General features: G+C 36.3%; 2 protein-coding genes across 9 annotated transcripts in view; one reads left to right on the top strand and one right to left on the bottom strand.

Annotated features, from left to right (window-relative positions):
- LOC149535071 (uncharacterized) overlaps positions 1-22,853 on the bottom strand; it is an 84,508-nt gene that overhangs the window by 21,924 nt on the left and 39,731 nt on the right. The gene's annotated exons all lie outside the window — the stretch shown is intronic.
- LOC149535072 (uncharacterized) lies at positions 16,500-22,682 on the top strand. Its single transcript, XM_089803435.1, has 3 exons — positions 16,500-17,168; positions 17,266-17,489; positions 22,646-22,682. Exons 1-3 carry the CDS (start codon positions 16,941-16,943, stop codon positions 22,680-22,682), a joined length of 489 nt encoding a protein of 162 aa, XP_089659561.1. The 5' UTR covers positions 16,500-16,940.

Raw genomic sequence — 22,853 nt, 5'->3', positions numbered from 1 at the left:
AAAGGTCGCCCTCTATTAATTTCTTTTCACTCACCAGTATATTGGCTTACCTTTGCAACTAGCCTTTTCTGTACCTACAAAACTTGAACAGTCCCATTACAGCAATAATATTTAAAGTGTTGATGCAATATGAAGCTTCTCCCAATAACATACCAGGCCCTGTTATAGCATGATAAATGAGTACTCCAATTCCTTATGCAGGTGACAGGAACACCCTATTCTCATGAAGCCCCCGATGCCTCACAGGGTCGGGGATAAAGGACTCCTTGGTAGAAACTTAAGAGTATTTATGTCCGTTGAAACCCCAAACTCACATAAAATGCAAAACAACTCACATTTATTAGCAACAAAAATAATTCATTCCCAGATTTTGATCTTTATCTTCTTGCAAGAGATATGGTGCACCAAATACTAACAATCTAAACATGGACTTTTCTACAACATAGAATCACTCTTGTATGAGAAAACCTTCATATGTGAACAGAGATGCCTTAGTTTCTTCTAACGAAAATATTTTGTGTTACTGATTCATATAAAACAATATCTATATAACCTGCTGGAAAAAATGTGTGTGCACTGGCAGTCCTGAAGTTTTTGTTGCCATTAAACTTTCTCAAATACGTTACTACCTCAAACTCTATCATGTGCTTCTAACTCCATTCAAATTCCCAGAATCCTGTACGACAACTTATCACCTGTCGGCTTCTATCTACATTAATGACGCCAATTTTCACAATGCAATGATCGCTTGGTATTTACGGCCTCCAATTCAAATTAAAATAGTCTCCCTGCATTCACCAAACAACTATCTGCATGCCAAGGCTAAGCAACATCTATCGTTTCAACAACCACAAATGATTTACAGTATTACAAATTTCTTGATTCCAAACTCCTATCCATCATCTATCGATCAATTCAAACTCACTTTGCAATTCCCGTCTTTGTACTCTTGCTACTTAGGTTTCAATCACAACATTCAATTTAGTTGTTTCCTCGATTCCTCTCGTGGGTGTTCAAACTGGTATCATCAGTTCCACACTCATGACCAAGGAAGCATTATACAGTGAATGGTCGTGCCACCATGGGAGACTATGTTTGCGAATGACGAATCATCATCAATCACCATAAAAGATATCCTTCCTCGACAATTGAAAGTTTATATTCACATGAACATATTTATTCAAGCATTCCTTTCATTTTTCTTGCAACCTCGCCTACACATATGGCAATGTTTTTATTAATGTCGATTGTAGACTGCAAACTTTTCCAAGATAAGCATCACCTTCAAGTAATATCTCACCCACAATTATGCCCCACAAAAACCCAATCGCCAATAATATATACAATTAGTGACTCTTGCAACAATGAACATCACATGCAACTTGTTTTGATAGCACAAACTTTGCCTTAAAAAACTGTATGTCGTTTTCCAAGAAGCTTCCTGTTTTCCCCAACCATCCCATTAAGCTTCGTATTCTAATTCAATCTAGAATTAAACACTGCTCGAAAGAAGCTGTAGAAATTATGATATGAGAATTCACCAGATATATTATCAACTTCAGCTAAGCAAAAAAAAATTTCCTGTGGCATGCAACTTCTGAAAATATTGTGTCTTTCTTGTCTAAGCAAGGCAATAAAAAATAATCCAATAATATGAACACCACAAAACTTGGATTTAGAATATTTCTCTCACGACACTTTATCACTCTTTAGAATGCATCGACACCAAATGGACTAAGCAAAATTAATTTCTAGAATATTAGTCGCTACTTTTAATAATAATTTCTTCACCTATGTAGACTTCAACAAACCTCATGTGCAAAGAGCATCAGCTCAACCTCCTGTGAGCAATACTAAATATAATAGCCTTATTTTCTCTCAGTATTCTGAATCCAACACAAAGATACTTCTGATAACAGAAACTCTAAATTTGTCTCATAAAATATCACGGGCTGGCACTAAAACCAGCTCTGGTACCACTATAATATCCCACCCAGAATATTTAAACAATTTGTTCAACACAATTTCCAGATTTTAAATAAAAGATTTCATTCAACAATATTCAAATTAAAACAACAAATATTCCCAATATTTCTAGATTTAAATGCTCAAGTTATTGTATTATAAATCACCAAATACCCAATCTTACAAACAGCGATAACAGTGAGATTGGAAATACATAAAAAGAACCTGTAAGCTCAGCGTGCACTCTATCTAGAATCCACTACAGTGATGAACCAGGGCTGCATCTAATCCACCAGAGATGGCCTGAAGGTTTGCGTCCTCAGGTCTGAAATGAAAGATCTAAACTCTCCCAATGTTTCTCCAAGAGAAAACTCAAATTCTCCAAACAAAACAATAATCCAAGCATGCTGAGCTCCTCATCGTTCTTTTATGTCCAAAACAGTGACCCTTCAATTTCCTTCTCTTGTCCTTCTGTCTTTTTCCTTCTTACCCCCTTTAACTCACTTTATAGTATTAATTTGACCCATTTAATAAATTTGCATTAAGCTCCCTTAAGCTGAAATTAATATTTTATGGATTTGTCTTCAAAATTCCATATGTCCCAAAAATGGGACATTACAGAGTTTCTTATATATAGCATAGTGGTAATTATGGATGTCTATGGTTAATAATGCATTGTTGAATATGACTGCTTAGTGCATAATTAATATTATTTGTATCTAATCTTTATCGATTAGCTAATATATATAAACATACTATGCATCTATGTTTAAAGTTAAACAATATTAAAGCATGATTAGAATCTTTCACTATTCAACCCAAGGAAGTGGTAGTGATTTTGCAATTAAGGGAGAACCGCTAAGGGAACCCTATTGCAGTGGCAATTAAGGGAGAACAACTATAAGGGTAGCCTACTGCATTGTGCTTAAGAGAGAACTACTAAGGGCATCCTATTGTAGTGGTAGTTAAGGGAGAACAACTATAAGGTCACCGTACTGCATTGTGATTGAGCGAGAACTGCTAAGGGCACCCTACAACAATACTAGTTAAGGGAGAACCACTAAGGGCATCCTATTGCAAGTATCTTCCAAATTCAAATGTCAGGGGACTAGAGGTGAATCATAACTAACTCCAATCATAGAAGAATGGTGGAAAATGTATGGAGGAAAAATTGCACTCTTAGGGCACCCTGCTATGCTTCTCTACATCCTCTATTTTTGGAATTCAAATATAATTGAAGTACAACGTGATTATGAAGATATATTCTCTTTACTCTAACCCTTATCAAATTAGAAATAATATATATATACACTTTTGTATGTTGGCATTGTGTTTTTGGTGAATGCAGGATTCAAGTTAGAGATCAGAAATCCAAAAAGCACTTATTTGGAAAACTTTAACACTAATCTGTTGTGGTCGTGATTTAGGGCATTCTAGGTCAAAGTAGGAAAGGGACATTAAAGAAAACCATGACCAAGAAAAAATTTGCAGGTTCATGTGATCGGCCAAAATTGAAACGTAGTAGGTTGTTAAGGGCCTTAAATAATGACAATAATGACAATGTTGAATTTTTCTGGCTAACGCAGTAAATTGCATTTGACCATATCAGCAAGTCACACAAGACACTAAACTTAAGCATTGCGTTCATTTTGTGAGGCCGAATGTACTTACTATAGCTTTTGTGTTAAACTAAAGAAAAAATCCTAACAAGTGATACTTGAGCTTCAATTTGGCTAAAGAGAGTGTTTCTAGTTCTTTTATCCCAAGAGCGTAATTTGTATTGCCGAAGGTCTTTTTCATATTATTGTATAATCAAGGAGATATTGGACTCATGGGAAATAAAATTTGAAGACATTTTTTAAAAAATGATTGCACTAAGGAATTTAAACAATATGAAGATAATGGCTGCTAGTCACCCTATGTATCTCAATTACTATCCAATTCTTGAAAAGCCTCATGTTTGTCAACAAACCATAACATACTGTTTACATGGTACTTTCCTGTATAACATTGACACAAATTGAGAAGAAGAACCTCATGTTCCTTTTTATGAATTAAAATTATTAATGATATCAATTAAGTTGGGCCCACTAATTTCTGATTTTTGCAGCAGCTTAATAATATTAATTAATTAAAACCTAAGTTGTTGATTCGAGTTCAGGGACGGATTCGGGTTCGGGGTTCGGGTTCGTGGGTTCGAGCAAAAAATTTTCCCATTTGGGTTTGTGGGTGCGTTCGTGAGTGTGTGTGTGTGTGTGTGTGTGTGTGTGCAAAAAAAGAATGTACATAATTGTAAAACTAGCTTACTAAGTCATTTCATAGTATGAATATATCAATATTACTTGATCATTGATCAATACCAAGTGTCAAATACAAACATTAAATACTCACTCATTAATCTATGTTCATGATTGTAAAGAAAATCATACATTGAATTATTAAATTGCAAAATGAATTTTCAAAACATAAACTAGTTCATCAAATATACATATAATAAAGTTTGAAACATAATGATAGATGACAAATGTTTAATAGTTTATCAATGATCATAGACTCATAGTATCAAAGATGCAAATGCCCTTCAAGGGTCAAATGGGTCATCAAAAAATGAGGGATCAATGGCTTCATCCCCAAGTATATCTACATCCTCGTCATTGGAACCCAAACCAGTTGCACTGGCCCCAGAAGTTTTTACATCCTCCTCCTTGTCCTCCTCAACATCTAGCAAGGCAATTCTAGCTAGATTCTGGACAGCCATCTCCAAGTCAGCACTCTCAAGTAATACATCCCACAGCTTCTCTGGCCCTTCTTGTGTTTTGGATCCTTGCGTGACAAGAGGCATCAATTGTTGTGAACATATACCAAGCCCTCTACTTTCTTGGAACCCAACTGGCTACGCTTCACTGAGTGGATAAAGGAGTATGTACTCCAATTCTGCTCAGTTGCAGAAGAGCTTACAACTTAGAGAGACAACTAACAAAATTTTAAAAAATTAAAAATTGTAAATTATAAAACAATGGGAATTTAAGAGTGCTAATTCTACAAGCTAAGTGGCCATAAAAAAGGAGTAAAAAACAAAAATGCAAATGCATACTTGTGACAGGATCTTAATGGCAAGAGGTTGGAGGTACATGTAACCTTGCCCGTGTAAGTACCACTATCCAATGGCATCCATTCTACTTTGGTCATTGATTGCATCAGGGTCTGCATTTTTTCCTAAGACAAAGTCTGCAAACTCTCTTCTAACATTTGATGCCACTGTAGGATTGCTAAAGAGCTTGCTTAATGCCCTCTTATACCCACTCGCAACCTTAGGATCTATGTATGGTGCCACTCTACCAAGAATAGAAAGTATCTCACTACTATAATACTTGGGAGAAAGTGCATATGCCAGGAGGTGTAAAGGTGTAGTCATCTTGTTCAAGCGATGTAGAACAATTTTCTCCACTTGTTTGTAGAAGGTTTCCTCAAGATTCTGATCTCTCCTCTGAATGACTTGGGATGTCAAATGATGTTCATGTAAGTTATCTCGGTGTAGTGTTAATTTTAATTAAAAATCAAAACCTCTCAATAAACAAGGATCAAGTATTGTATAAAATTTTAACTTACCATTTTCACTCTCTCTAGCATGGAGTCCATGGCATCATATATGTCCCCCAAACAAGGCTCATCAATGTCAGCAAACCAAAGCATAGACATTATGGGCTTGGTGAATTCTAATACATATTCCACCCTATTCCAAAAATCATCACACATGATCGAATCATTAACATTTTTATCCCTTTTTGTATCAGCTTGCTTCCATCCACCCCATTGGTTGCTAATAACAATTTGGCACAATGCTTGTCTTACCCTCACCAATTGTCTAAGGATGATTGTGTGTGAAGCAAACTTTGTTTCAACAACCTATTACCATGTTAATTCAAATTGTAAGTTAATAACACATTTCAAATATGTAACAACACAAAAAACATTTTATTCAATTATGTAAAGTACGACACAAAATGATAAATAAAACTAAATAAAGTTACCTTCAATAATCCCAAGTTGGAGAAATTTCTAAAAATTGCTTGTGACATATGGTGGTTTGCCACAAACATTTCGATCTCCTCACACTCCTCATACACTTTTTTCGCCCATTCAATTTAGGTGCCAATTGCTTTCATCATCGAGTTCAAGGAGTGGACAGTGCATGGTGTCCAAAAGATATAATCATAACGTGCTTCTACCAAAGCACCTACAACCCTACAAACTTTAGCATTGTCCGAAATAACTTGGACAACATTGTCAACTCCCACGGACTCTATGGATTCAATGAGAAGCCCAGCAATAAAATTTGCATCCTTTACTTGTCCCTCACAATCAACTGCCCTCAAAAACATTGCCCCCTTGGGGGAGACAACAATCACATTTATTAGTGGACAGTTTTGCAATATTTTCATCCATCAGAGACAATATGGTTTGAGGAGGATGTCTACACTCTTTCTCTCACTATGCAATATGGTGGTTCTCAACTTTTCATATGCAGGGCCTCGCTAACCACGAGGTGCTTCATTTATTGCTTGCACCATCTCTCTCCAATATGGTGATCTCACTAGATTGAATGGAACACCATTTGTAAAGAGGCAATGCCCAACCTTTATGTTAGCGATTTCTCTCAATTCATTTTGAAATGCCTTATCTAATGAGCCTCTCTTGCAAGATGAGAGTGTTTCTATTTCTTCTTCATCTGTAGAAGGGGTAGGTAGGAAGGAATGTTGTCTAGTGGCTGTTTGAGAGGGTGGTGTTAGTAGTTTTTGCTTTGTTCTATCTTTTTTCCCCTTTGACACTAACCTATCAGTGTCTTGTTATTCTTTTAACATGCCTGCTATTTGAGAAGCCGACAACCCCTTTCTACCTCCATCTGGGGGGCCCTCACACATGCCAATCCCTTGACCTGCTGGGCCTATGAATGATGTTTAACTTGGTAATATGAGCTTCTATATTGGGCTTGGCAAAAATTGCATTTTCATATATACCCTCTCCCGCCCCCCCCCCCCCCTCCCAAAAAACATTGCTCAATTCTTGTTGTATACTTCCTCAAAAGAGCGCTTTTATCAATTTTAAATCTTTGGGATCTCTCCCACCCACTGAACTCTGACTACTCATTCTTGCAATCTATAACAAAAATAAAATAAAAAATTTCAAAACTTATACAAGAACTTGATAAAATTTTAGAACAATAAAAAACTAAAAACAAACTATCAAAGAAGCAAAGGGAAGGATCAAATGCATACCTGGAACACTCAACACTGATTCTTGGGAGGATTTGAGACTCCACAAACAATCTCTTCCAACTTCTCTTCAAACTTACAAAATGGCAACACCAAAATGAGAGAGCATAATGAGAGATTAGAGGAATTATATGTTTCTTATTGTGCTTCTTTTAGGGTTAGAAACAAAAAAAAAAAATTTAAATCATTTTTTTATGTTTTTAAAGTGAATTTTTTGGGTCCTCCCAGATTCGCCCGGGTTTGCAGTAGTTCTGAGCAGAGTCCCTGTTGGGGATTGTGGGTCCGCCCGGGTCTGCACTTGGACCCACAATCCCCAACAAGGACCCTACCCAAACCCAAAGTAGGCTTGAGCTCGAATTCGGACCCAGACCCGAGCTCCAGGGTCCGAACCTGAATTCTTAGATTAAAACAAAAGGTGTTTTTTAAACAATTGTATTGAAATAAAAGTATTTTAAAATATTTTAAATGAAATTAAAATTTAGAATATTTTTTAAATACTTGGAGGGAAAGTTAAGACTCAAGAGCCCAAGTTGAAAAGGCATATCTATGCCCAGTTGATCATCATGAATTCATTTGGTATCTTTATTTCCAAACTTATCCTCATTTTGCCATCCACAGTCAAAAAACATTAGCTGGATGCTGTGATCCAAATGGATGAAAACCCTCTTGGCTTTCTTCTCCAAAGGCAAAGACAAAAACTCTTAAAGCATTAGCAAATTCCACCTAAGGCATACCTGCTGAGCTGATATAGAGATGTTGTTGCATGATTTTCAAAGGATTCACAATCAAGATTTGCAAGCAAATGACTTGTGCCACCTATAAGATCATAGTTTGAGACTTGTATATTATTTTGTTGGCTGATATAACATTCTTTTTGAAGCATCATCTATCCCAGAGCAAATTCAGGGCTGCTGCACTCAGTTATGACTGATCGTTATTATTTATTGCCAGGTCCTACATTTTGTCAACCACAATGCAGGTAAGATGTTGCTGCCCTGTTTCCAGATTTAATTGAGAGGTTGTCTTCATTGTTGGTGGCTATATGCCACATTGATTACAGGGTTAAGACTAAGATCCACAACCACTCTTGCAGCGGTCCACTCCATTTTTGGGTCTACGAACTGCAGATAACATTGCTACAAGGGTACACCAGCAGCAAGAGACTATCCAACACCATAACATTGCAAGTTACAATTCCTTGCCATTATATCTGCTGTAGCATTTCGTCTGGGAGGTCGCATTCTGAAGTTAGGGAGAGTTTGGTGCCTATAATTATTTCTTCCATTTCAGTTGCCCTCGGCTGTTTATGAAAGTAGACTAGATCTGAATATAACCCATGAAGGTGATATTAACAAGGTGTTGTCAAGAAGTTTGATTATTTGTAACTTCGTTTTGTCATGTCCTGGAATGGAAGCTAAATGATTTCTGCCATCCAAAAGCAATATTATTGTTTCAGCAATGTTTCATTTTATCATTATCCAGAAAAATCAAAACCAAGGAAACATTTATGCACACTTTCAGTTTTGTACAGTAGCTGTTTTTGTTTATTTTTTATGTTTAAAGTACTCAGGAAAACACATAAGCCCCAGAAAATACCAAAAATAAATTAAAAATGCAAAAAGGGGACTTCTCATAGAAAAATAACCACATCAGCAACCATGTCTAATCTGGGGCCTGGGATAGTGCCTGGAGGATAGACACACTTAACAGACTAAATGTACTATGGAAGAAGCATAAATATGGACCGCATAGGCCAAAAACTATATCAGAGTACAAAGTACACAGGAAAAATGAACGAGAAGACAGGTTAGACACTTCAATGACAATTGTGATAAAAAAATTATTATGCAATGATCTGAGAGTTCAGATGTATGTTTTATACACTGAATATAACTGTATTAGCTTTGTATAACTAGAGTCACTTAAGAATAACAGCAGAGAATATTATACATGAGGGGAGTGAAGCAGCAATTGGACAAGTACAAGCCTGCCTATAGCCCTAACAAATGATAGTTTCTACTTTCATTGATGTATTCCTCTACATCATCATCGCCTAAGAATATTGTTACAACTCTTTGTTTGGAACATATAAGTCAAGACAAACACCACCAAATGTGTGCAAATTTTGGGAAGAAGTTAGATTGTTGCATTACCATCGCATGCCTACAAGTGATGACTATGTTGTTGGCAGAGCCAACAAAGCTGCACGTTATTGTTAAGCACTAAATAGTAAATACTCTTGGATAAAGATCATCCTCCCAGCCTTTTGGACAAAATGAATTTTCTACAAACAATAAACCTATGTCTATTATCCACCACCTAAACTCTAGGGAAAATATTCCTACAGAATATGAAAATTTAGTAAATTCTATCATAGATTGTTTGTTGCCACTTTTGTAATTTGGCATTAAATGAAAGTTTGGATTGGCTTAAACAATAAATATTGTCAAAATTGAAGCCTCCAAAACAATCAGCTTCACGGATCTAGACCAATGCTAAACTTGCATATGGAGTCAAACAACTCTTGCGGCAACTACCCAAACATATTAAGCCAAAGTTCAAGCATCCTTTCCAAGGGAAAAAAGTAAACCTACCTAAATTAGCTTCTCAAAATTTGATGATACAAAATATAATTCATGGACAAGTCTCACAAAGCAGTAATTTTAACTTCATAATATACCATAGAATGCAACAGTCAAACTAGCCTCACTACTTTTGGATTCAGAACCTTGCCGATGTTGTCAATGAAAGATGAGGAACAAGCAAGGATGTGTGCTTACTAACAGCTTAGCAGCCAACTATGGGCAACCATGGGAGTGTAGCTGTTTACCCACCTAACAAATCTGAAACAAACAAGTTTGATACTGGAATATAATGTCAAGCAAATAAGATTCCTAATTTAGACAAAAGATGAAACAACTTATTAGAGGCTGCAATTCTCAATCTATGGACTTGAAAACCAAATTAACCACCATGTTATCAATTGACACCTTGAACAAATATGAACTATACATAACAAGCACTCCACATGGAACAACAAAATTCTGTCACAAGAAGATTCACACAAGGGCACATTGTGGAAAGTAGAGAGCAATAAAGCTAATATTGTGGATAAAAATGAGGCCTACCCTTTTAGCCCAAGACAAATTTTGAATCTCTCTTCTGAACAAGAGCAGAGAAAAGATAAAAAGACTATGGTGACATAGGTGACATAGTCACAATAAGTGACCTAGGATTGTATGGGTGTCAATGGTTGGAAAAGACTAATGTTATTGGGAAAAACACTGCAAAAGAGGAATCAGTTGACAAGGAACCAGTCATTCATTTAGGACGAACGCCCCACTGTCTCCATGCATGGAGTAAATGGTATAAACACATACATGCAAAAAGTAATTGGTCAGATCAAAATTGTCCAACCTTCAATTTTAAGGTCATGATAGCTGATGGGAAGAAACACTCTTGCAGTAAATGTCATCATGTCAAACTCAATAGATCACTGTCAATTAGATTTGAAAGTGTTCACCATGCCAATTGGGTGAGAAAACGTAGTTCTGGCAGTAAAATGGATCAACTAATTGGTAACATATCCTTCAATTTTGAGGACACTTTTGTAACTTTCAATGCAAATACAGTAAAGTACAAACTTGTCAAGATGCAAGCACAACCACAACACTTATTAGCTCTAATAGGATGGAGAAATTGCTCATAAAAGAATTTAGAGTATTATGGTGCAACTATATTTCTTAGAAGAACAAGATGTGGAGACTCTAATTCCACTAAAATTTCAAGAGGCCATTGAACATCATCAACAAGCTTTTCAACACCCCAATGGCACTTAAAGTTAATAACCATGCCATTAAATTGAGTCCAAGGTGTATTTCATCTTGCACCAAGCCCAATCAAATACCCTTATTTAAAAAATTCCAAAATTAAAAAAACCTGTCCAAGATGGAAAATCTTGGAGAAATGTATAGAACAAAAGGAACTCAACAACTCTCACAAATAGGATTCCTATTCTCACTATTGATGAGTATGAGTTAAAATGGTGAAATTTTCTTCAATAAGATTTACACTTACACCATCTACAAATTACAAATAAGGATGTCTATAAGACAGCATTCAAGATGCATGAGGAGCATTCTGAAGTCCTTGTTATGTCCTTTTGTCTCACTAGTGCCCCATCTATCTTTTGAATTCTCATGAGTTCCATATGCTCTACATTTGGTCAAAAGAAATATTTATCTTGTTTGACATTCTAATCTCTAGTAAGTCATCACCACTCAAACATGCAAACAAATTGCAGGTTTTGGAGGAAAATCAATTCTATGCGAAAAAACCGAGTGTGCACTTGGAGTAAAAGAAATGAAATATCTAAGAGTGAAGCATTTAGGACACATATCACATGAGGGTGATAATGTCAAAGTAAACAAGAACACAGTTCTCAAAGATTTGTCACTACCGAAAATAATCAAGGATTTAAGTAGATTCTTAGGGTTAACAAAAAATTCAAAACAAAATTGTTCTCAACGATGCTTCCATGGTACCACCCTTAAAGAAATATTGGAAAAGGATCACTTTCATTGTTGAAATCAGGGAAATGAGCATTCCAACATTTGAAAGACACTCTAACAACCACCCCAATGTTATCTAAACTTCATTTCTGTTAAGAATATTAACCAAGATAAACCTACAGGTCTGACAGTACAGACCGTACTTCCTCTTAATAGTAATATATCTCTAATGTTGGCATTTAATGATATAAATATCTCTCCTATAGGTGCCAAGTTAGGAAGGGTTATGTCCTTTGAGGGACATACCCTTTAGAAAGGATATATAAATAGGTTGTAAATGCAGATTATAGGACACACAGTTACAGCAGTCTGCTCCTATAAGCATTTTATATCCTGCAATTTATATCTGAGATTCTCTATCACAATAAAAGGTTAAATATTCAGTATTGCATCTACGTTATAATAAACACTAATTTCATCAATATTCATACTACTTAGAAGATCATTCTCAGCATATAAGACTGGATTAAAAGTCTGATTAAGAGATAAGGATTTAGCAGAAACTTTACAATTTCTCTAGTACATTTATGTTCAAGCGCAATGCTTTGAAAGGTGCCATTGGAACAGAACTAGTGCAAGAAGGGAATCCCGTGGCATTTGGGAGCCAATAAATCAAAGGCATAATTTTGGTGTGGCCCACATATGAAAATGAAATGTTACCAATCATTCATGGAGTCACAAAATGGCAACAATCATAGTTCTAAACTCGACAAGTTCTCTCAAACCTCCAAAAAAATTACGAGCCAAGAAACTATTAGATTATTCACAAACTAAGTTCTACAAAATAACTTTTGAGTTTTTATTGAGTGAGTGAGCAATATTTTGCCTAAAACTTGCTCAAATTCAACATGTTTTCTGATTGAACACACACCAAAAAACTATCAAAACTGGAAAAGACCTTGACATTTTATTATGTCATTCTCAACTTCACCAAGTACAATTTCAACAGCTTGGATTGAAGGATTTATCAAAGGGTGGAGCACACTTAGATAAACACTTGTTTTGTTTCTTGTTGTGTTTTGCTTGATTTTTACAAATTTAAAATTCAAAAGATCAAAAACCATGTTCTCAAGTTGTTGAATTTCCCTTTGTCTCTCAATGCTAGCATCTACAATGAACAATGCAAGATGCCTACAGTGAGCACATTGCATGGAAGCACTACATAATCTTAGGTTTACCCCAAAAATAACGATAAACAGCGATCACGAAGAACAAAATAGATGGAAGATAGATACAAGAGGCACACAAAATTATCTTGGGAAAACCCTTCCAAATGAAGGGAAAAACCCAGCCACACAACCAAAAAATATCACTTTTATTGATCATAAAATGTTCAAGTGTACAATGTTTTTCGCTTGATGCAATATATATAACAAATTGAGAGACCCTTCACATTACAACCGAAAGTCCCTTAAAAATTCCCAAAACATGATTCTTCATATTTCCATATGTATGCCTTAAGGTATGTCATATGACACATGCCTCTATATTTAATATTACAATTAATATCATAAATGTCCTCTTCAACTAAAGGTGACCATAAAAATAATAATGCCCATATTTCTAGAGATAAAGATCTCTATCATAGCTACAATCTTCAACACTCCCTCTTAGAAAGAGAGATCTTTTAGCAAAATAATCACACAGCTGCAACCAAAAATCTGAATGATATGTTCTCATCACATAAATTCTCAAAAAAAAGCTATCTCGGCATGACATAACTCATCATAAGAACATAAAATGGAGTCACACACATGACTTCCACCATGCCTCATCACAGAGGGTGGATCCAAAGGCTTACACCTCAAACACCATGCCTCAAGGCAGAGGGTGGATCCAAGGGCTTTCACCTCAAACTTCTCCCAGACAAGAATGCATTAACGATTGAGATTATCTCTCAATAGGGACAACTTTGATCACCACAATGAGGTATATGATGTAACCTACCTCTGAAGCTGAAACATCTCCCTCTGAATATGTATCATCAAAGCAACATCCTCGTCTCATTGCATCTTGTTGCACTCTGTAACCAAGAGAGATTGATAGAATCAATCTATCATAAAAGATATATAGAGATAAATACTGAAAAGAAAACACAATTATCAGTTATATAGAATACTTGTCTCTTTGCAATCTGATAATCAATTGTTCTTACCTGACCTTTTAACCATTAGACTTCAATTTGCTTCCTATTTATGGATGGCCTATGACATTCTAGATGAGTCCTTGCTTTTCCCACTAAGATGGAATATTTCTTGTATCACTACTCAGATCAAAAACACCATTTGTAGTTTGACATTGTTTTAAAAGACTCGGCTTGGTCATACCCAGATACAGAAGTAGGCCTGACAACACAAGTACTTGTGAGCTTTACAATGAAAATTGTCCCTAATAAGAAATACCATGGAAGACCCCTCATCAAAATATATAATCTCACATTGCTGATCCGACACTCATATCTTCCACGGTTCGCTACATATCCATAAGCTGAGGAATCTCAAGCAAGTCAAGCCTCTACTAAAGCCTCTGCTTCTCTACTATCTGCTGAGTTGGTCCATTACAACCATTCCTTAGCTTTGGGACTTCTAATATCAATGATTCCAAATGCTTGTCAATTGAATTCACTACTCCCCCAACCGACTGCAATACATCAACTGCAGTAATGAACACTCTGTAATGGCCAACAGCCACCTCTTGGATTTGCCTCTTTGATGCTCTACATTGACTCTACACAGCTCTGACTCCTTGTGCAATTGATTGAGAGTACATGAGAGCAGCTCCGATACATAAGGTTGTTGTGTTGCATTGGTCAAAGAGACAATCTTGGGAGCCATGGCAGTTGAGAATTTTCTGCTATGGACCTGCAGCAACTTAGCTTCGTGACCAACACAGTGACCTATTGCCATTCAATCAGAGCTCTACGTAACACAATTGGGTGCTCCAGCTATTGCCATGTGAAAAAATTGCATACAAAAATATATTCCAAAACTATCACACGTCAACCATTGCATAGATGGAAAACTCGCCGAGTTTCCTAGCTCGGCGAGTTTTTAACCAGTTAACTCGCCGATTTAAAAACTCGGCAATCTGGTAAAAACTCGCCGATCGGCAAAAACTCGGCGAGTTTTTAGGAAAAACTCGCGATTTACTGGTGAACACGGCCTGTGACGGATTTAAGCGGCAGTGAGTGTGTTTTTTCTCATTCTTTCTTGTATTTGCATTGTTTAGAACCTTGAGGAGTGAAGAGAAGAAGGTTTGGAGGCATTCTTGGCTGATTGCAAGTGATTCAAGGCGGATTTGAGTGGATTGTAGAGGATTCTAACCGATTTTAGAAGACAAATTTCTTTCTAGGTATGTTCAACTTCATCTTATCATAGTTTGAAAACTTTTTATAGTTTTATAACAAATGTTCTTTTGTTTTTGTTGTTTTTTGTAAATGTTTTCAAATCATTTAAAATCATTTTGAATCATTTGAAACCCTAGCTTCTAAGGATATGGTTGAAGTTTGTTGTTTGCTAAGGATATGGTTCAAGTTTGAAGTTTGAATCATTTGAAACCCTAGCTTCTAAGTTCTAACTTTGTTTATTCATTTCTCTATATATTTATGTGTAGGGCAGTGGTCAACCATTAAAAAAATGACAAACCCACAAGAAGAGTGGCCACAAACACCATGCCCATTTGGATATATAGGCACTCGGCCTAAAAATGCAAGAGATAAGGCATGGCGGTATGCCTATGAAGCTCCAAATCCAAATGATATTGGGAAGGTGATATGCATTCCCCGTGAGAGAATTATTTCTGGAGGCATAAACCGCCTCAAATACCACCTTGCAAGCATAAAGAAACATGACTCAAATCCTTGTCTCAAGGTAACTGATGAAGAAAAAAGATTCATCCATGCCCTACTTGCAGCTGCTGAAGAGAAAAAATTGAATAGGGAGAGGGCAAAAATAGCTATGAGGGCAGCCATAGCTGAATCTAAAGGAGCTCCTTTTGATATGCAAGAGGAAGAAGAAGCACTTGAGAACATACCAGGATCTCTTCGTGGCCCACGGATCCGCAAACAAAATTTCTCTTTTACCGGTTCCACTTCTTCTACATCTCCTACTTCTTCATCATCACCATCCAGATCCCCATCAGGGATAGGTGGTTATTTTGTGCCCAGGAACACACCTGGAGCACAGCCATCATTAGAGGGCACTGCATGGTTTAAGGAGGTGCATGAGCAAACTGATATTGCAGCAGCTGATTTTTGGTTTTTCAACAATATCTCAATGAATGCCGCTGATAGTCCCTATTGGGTCAATATGGTGAATGCAATGACAATATCAGGCAAAGGGCACAAGCCGCCTAATCGCAAGGATATGAGTGGAAGGTTAGTATTTTACTATTTAGTAATTGTAAATAATTGAAATTCACTTTAGTTCATTGTTATATTTTAAATCTTAATTGTTATAACTTATTTCCTAATTTTTTACTAACACTTACACTTTATTTAATATTACACTCAAATTTTGTAGGTTGCTTGACAAAGCGGTTGGTAGGGCAAGTTTGTTGATAGAAGACCAAAAGAAAGAGTGGAAGAAGTATGGCTGCACCATTTCATCTGATGGGTGGACAGATGGAAGAAGTAGAACCATTATTAACTTCTTGATTGCTTGCAAAGATGATGTGGTGTTTTGGTAATCTGTCGATGCCTCCAACAAAGTGAAAAATGCAGCCACATTGGCTTTAATGTTGGAGAATGTTGTCATGGAGGTGGGAATAGAGAATGTGGTGCAAATAATCACAGATAATGCAGCAGCATATGTGGCAGCAAGTAGATTTAATTTTTTATATTTGAATCAATATGAATCATGAATGTAATGCTATGGTATTATTCAATTTAGATTTGATGTAATTTGTAAATACTAAATATGGAAAGTTTGTTACTGATTATTGATTTTTTGCTAATCTTTTAGGTAGAATCCTCCAAGAGAGGCATCCCACACTTTTTTGGTCACCTTGTGCAGCACATGTCCTTGACCTTCTTTTGGAGGACATAGGAAAACTTGATTGGGTGAGTCCAGTTGTGGAAGATGCTAGGCGAGTCACGAAATATATCTATAATCACCCATGGGTTCTCAGTTTGATGAGAAAAGCTACTAAAGGCAAAGATTTGATGAGACCTGCTATGACAAGGTTTGCAACGGTCTTCTTGACGTTGCAAAGTATTCTTGACCACATATTGGCTTTGAAGCAAATGTTTGTGTGTGCTGATTGGGTTGCTTCACCTTACTCAAAGAAGCCCGAAGGAGAAGCTGTGGCACGAATAGTCTTTGCTGATAGCTTTTTTGCAAAGGCTAAGGAGATTGTGGAGGTAACTTCATTATATTTTTAGTTTATTCAAGTTTAATTTTCAATTCATAACTTACTATGTTATTAACTAATTTGTATTTTTCAAATTTCAAATGTAGATGTCTCTGCCCCTGGTTCTAGTCTTGCGCACATGTGATGGGCAGCAATCCCCAATGGGAGGTCTTTATGAGGCCATGGATAGGGCGAAAGAGGCTGTTAGAAGTTACTATCACGGGGACAGTCTCAGATTTGACCCCATTTGGGAAATAATTGATAGGAGGTGGAACGATATGCTCCACCAACCTATTCATGCAACAGGCTACTTCCTCAATCCCAAATTCAGGTACTATGATAATTGATTGTCCTTGTAGTTGGGATTTTAATAAGTCTTTATTTTACTTTACTTTTTAAGGTTGTGTAGTAAGACTTGATATCATTTTCTATTTGTTTTAGGGCTAATGATTCCTACTCAGATCCTAATGGAGAGGTCATGGAAGGTCTTTCTAAATGCATTGAGAGAATGATATCAAGTGAAGAGGAGAGAGACCTTATTGTGACCGAACAACAAATCTATGTGGAATCAAGGGGTCCTTTGTTCTCTTCTATGCTAGCAAAGAGAGCAAGATCTACTCAAGCACCAGGTAAAGCGTCAAACTTTAAAACTTTTGCTAATTGATAAGTTGTGCTTCTGATTTTGTTTTTTATTGCTTTATAACTTTTTAAATTTTGTTTTGCAGATGCTTGGTGGGCAAGTTGGGGTGGCAATACCCCCAATTTAAGGAAATTTGCTCTCAAAGTCCTATCCCAACCTTGTAGCTCATCCCATTGTGAGCGCAATTGGAGCTTATTTGAGTCCATCCATACAAAGAAAAGAAACAGAATGACTCAAAAACGGCTTAATGACCTTGTTTATGTGCACTATAATCTTAAGTTGCGCATAAAAAATTCACAGCTCTTAGAACTACTTGGTCCACTTGATCTAGATGAGATATATCCTTATTCTGATTGGACAGCACAGGAGCCAAGTCCATTGTTTACACCAGATGAGATCGCTGATTTGGAGAGGCAGGCCATGGAGGGGGAGGCTGACACTGATTTTCAGTTCACTATGGATGACATTGAGGATGAGGACGAGGATGATGATGATTCAGGCGAGGATCAGGCATTACCATTAGGAGGAGATGCATCCTCTTCTAGGACGCCGAGCCAGTCAGTAGGGACGTCGAGCGAGGGGGCACAGCCACAGAGTTCACAGTGACGCAGCTCACGCCCTATCCCAGTGCGGGGCACTTCTTCTAGGACTAGAACCCCTCGCTTTCCTACTAGTGCAAGTGGAAAGAGGAAGATGTGATTGACATTGTATTGATGTATTTAGACTTTTAGTATTTACTTCTAGTTTGACAGATTGAAACTATTTAGTAATTTACTATTTTGCTTCCTACCATGAGCATTCTGCATGAGAATGCAATTTTGTATGCATTATGCATTTATATATATCTAAACTTTCTTTCTTTCTTTTGTATTGTCTTTAATTAACTTATTAGATGCATCTTCTCATTAAATTTTGCAAAATAAATGTATTTTTAATTAAATTTCAGCGGTTTTTTAGGTTCCCGAGTTTTTTTTTTTAAATCGCCGAGTTTTTCCCGATTAAACTTTTGGGGGCCTTGGCGAGTTTTTGCATTTGGCGAGTTTTCCAACTATGACCCATTGTATATCGCAAACAATATCAGACAGAAAAAAGATTTCACGCACACTATGAAAAGTGACGAATGGATATGAAAAAATTGGCATTGCAAAAGAAGGTGATTGTCGGCCTGTAAAACAAGATATAGATACCAAAAATATGAGACAACATGCCAACAAGAACATGCATAATAGATACTAAAAAAGAAAAGAAAACGCTTGGAAGAAGAAGACAAATCCTACTCAGGAAAAACTTTTTATAGTTCACTTAATTAGCAGCCAGCACACAATAAAGTTTCCACACTATGACAATAATGGAGATCCTATTTTAATCACTGCTAACTGACAAAGGGGGTAAAACAAAAAGATCGCTAAATAACTTGACTTGTCGTTACCAAATCGGAAGACATGACATCTTGAATCCAAGTTGGAAATAAGATATGCAATCAAATGCAAACATTCCACCACAATATCATGAAGTCAAGCTGGAAGAAATGTTACATAAGAATGAGAGAATGACTAAGCAATTTATGCCAAACAAAGATACGAACATATTTCCAGGCCGACACACAATAGCATAAATATATCTATGCACTTCTATGCTTTGTGCATAGGCAAAGACAACATATAATTCAGAACTACAAAATAAAATATAGAATATAAAAAAATCATAATTGTCCAAAATTAATGCTATGGCTTCAGATATGAAAGCAATCACCTCCAATCTTTGCTCTAATGTCGAGCATACAACTTCTGTGCATGCACACAAAGTGAAGAGTGCCTGGCCACTTTAACATGACTCACATGAATGGCGATGAAACAAAATCTAGAGACGGCTTTAAAAGACAGAGCACTCACAAGGAAGGAGCTCTACACGACAACATGCTGAAAGAAATGTCACAACATTAATAAACATTCATATTGACACTGGTAGATATGAAGAGAATCCACAAGAAGAAAACGAAGCCCGAACTAAATAATAATGCAAAAAGGTCCAAACTTGAACAAAATAAAACAACACAAACAGAAATATGAGAACCCAGCTCAATCAGAACAAAAGAAGACTGCAGGTAAAGAAGAACTTCATAGACACTTTAATTGGCTATTTGGAAACACAACAAATAATCGAGTATCCAAATCTCTATTGTGGTCATCATGAACTGACAGACTAAAACACTTATATAAATCGCGACAAATATCCAAGCTAGAGAAATGAGGCTCCCTTAAATGTTGTTATTTTAACCTAGCTCTGATACCATGTTAACTTTACCCCAGAAATTAAGATAAACAGCAATCAGGAAGAAAAAAATAGATGCAAGATAGATACAAGAGACGCACAAAATTATCCTGGGAAAACCCTTCCAGATGAAGGGAAAAACCCTACCACACAACCAAAAAAATCAGATCATAAAATGTTTAGTGCACATTTTTTTTTTTCTTGATGTGGTATATATAACAAATTGAGAGACCCTTCACATTACAACTGTAAGTCCCTTCAAAATTCTCAAAACATGACTTCATATTTCTGTATGTGTTGCTTAACGCATGTCATATGACACATGCCTCTATATTTAATATTACAATTAATATCATAAATGTCCTCTTCAACTGAAGGTTACCAACGGTATTAATACACATATTTGTACAGATAAAGATCTCTATTGCAGCTACAATCTTCAACACATATTGTGTGATCAAAGGACACAATGAATTAATATATTGTTGGTTTAATATGGGATGTCAATTGATTGAAAAATATCTTCCTAGAATTGATGGCCAAAATGTCCAAATTTATATCCATGAGGAGGAAGCAATAAAAAAGGAAATGAATGCCCTACTTTCTAGCCATGAGGAGAACAAAAATGAAAGGTAGAGATCAAGAGAAGTAATTGCACCAGTGATGAATTCCACATCCATGAAATCATTTGGAGATTCTCTTCTTGAATATCCTAGCAAGGCCTCTCTGACCTTGGCTACTCTTTGATGAGCATAATGAAATCTCTCATACTGACCAATGATGTCTCAAATTGCTCCTCCATTTCAGCTGAAAACAAAAATAGTCAAATATTCAATAAGATTTGTTTCCAAACTTCACCAACACATGGTTTTGAGGCTCTCTTATTTGCCCATTATTGTTATTTGTTATTGGCACAATGCTTTATTTTTTCTTATATACTTCAATTCTTTTTTTCATTCTAAGGTTCTCTCTTCCTTGAACTATCTATTATTTTATGTCGTTACCTCTAGTCACATTGACCTGCTTTTGGTCATCTACGAACGTTAATGTAATTTATTTCTTTATTTCCTTCCTTCTTTGTTCTTGGCCTTAAGGGTCAACATTCCTACTCACGCTAAGAATAGTTCGAGCTGTCTAAATTCCCACATAATTTCATCATTCCTCGCAATGTTCTACGGACACACCTTCACTTGAAGGTATTGCTAAAACAAAGAAGCACCATGAGGTGAGTACAGCAACTGCACATTGGATGATTGATAAATTAATCAGCCACTGCCAATGTGAGGTACAGAGACCAACTTAAGTGATTTCAATGGCCCATTGTTAGAAAAAACCATCAAAACAACATGGCTAATAACAGATCACAAACGAATGCGGCTAAAAATGATTTGCAAAATCTTGTCAAATGAATGGACATAGGGCAAGAAAAGGAACCTGCTACAATTTTTTGTGACTTCAGTAGCACACTGATGTTCTTGAAGATCATGGATGGCTTGCACATAGTCAAGGATGCAAAGACTTTGTGCAATCTTTGGATAAGTAAATTGAAAAGATTGGGGTGGAGAATATTGTCCTAATTGTCACAAACAACACAACTACATGTATAGGAACAAAAAGACTTAGTCAAGTGAGGCATCCCACTATTTCTTGGAACCCTTGTGGTACTTATTTGGATTTAGTACTTAAGGACATTGAGCAAATTGGATGGAGCAAAAGTGTGGCTGGAAACAATTAAAAACACTAAAAACTATATCTACCACCACATTTGAGTGCTTAGAGTTATTAAAAAAACATACTAGGGCAAGAAAACTATACAAAAGGAGGTGACATGATTTGCCACAAACTTTATCACTTTGCAGAGTGTTGTAGGAGTTCAAACTTCTCTCAAGTAGAGATGTTTGTGAACAATATGTGGTTGGACACTCCACATTACAAAAGATCGGTAGGGTAGGAGGTTGTGAGGGCAGTTTCTAATGAGATATTTGGGAAGAATGTTAAGGAGATGCTCAATACAAGTAACATAAGCTATGAAAGGAATTTTTTAATTGGTGTTTTCTTTCCTTTTGTAATAGTTTTTTAATATTTGCAATTTTTTTTTTTGGCAGCAGAGTCTTTATCAATGTTCTACATAGTTGATGTAACTAAAATGTCAATGGGTTTATCTTTATAAGACCAAGGAGGTCATATTGCATTATTATGGTGGCAACAAGAAAAGGCATCAATCATTTTGTGCATAACCAAATCCACCAACCAATAAAATCCATAAGCTACTACCTAAATTCCATTCTTTCCTTCTTTAATTTATTTAACATTGATTAGGAGCTCATAGCGGAGCTTACTACATGAATAGAAGACATCCCATAATGGAGGCATTGGAGACACAATTCTGAATGAGATGGAAGTATAAAAGGCTACTAAAAGGAGGCTCTTTAATCAACTTTATTCATTTTCAGGAGAGCGGCCCAATAGCTAGGCAAAATAATGAGTCCTTCACATTTCTTTAAAAAATCAAAGTTTAGCTTAGTACCATAAAGTTCTAATTAATAGTTTTAATACCTTAAAAGTCTCTTTTGCAGATTTGCAGTTCCGAAGCATCAAATGTTAAGAGACTAGCTACCTGTGTTTTGCGTCAAGCTTGTACTGCTTCTAGGTGCAAATGCTATTGGATCATATTTAAGAGCATTAACACCAAGAAAAGAAAAGGATGACCTACAGATGCTTCAAAGACCTTGTTTTCAGCCAACACAACTTTCACCTTCAAACTAGAAAGGTGGAGGTCTGGAA

This window comes from Cupressus sempervirens, chromosome 10, assembly GCF_028749045.1.
Source record: "Cupressus sempervirens isolate cs-2001-9-10 chromosome 10, ASM2874904v1, whole genome shotgun sequence".
NCBI classification, from domain to species: Eukaryota; Viridiplantae; Streptophyta; class Pinopsida; order Cupressales; family Cupressaceae; genus Cupressus; species Cupressus sempervirens.
The sequence above is the reverse complement of the archived record's forward strand: the minus strand, read 5'-3'. Positions and strand labels throughout refer to the sequence as shown.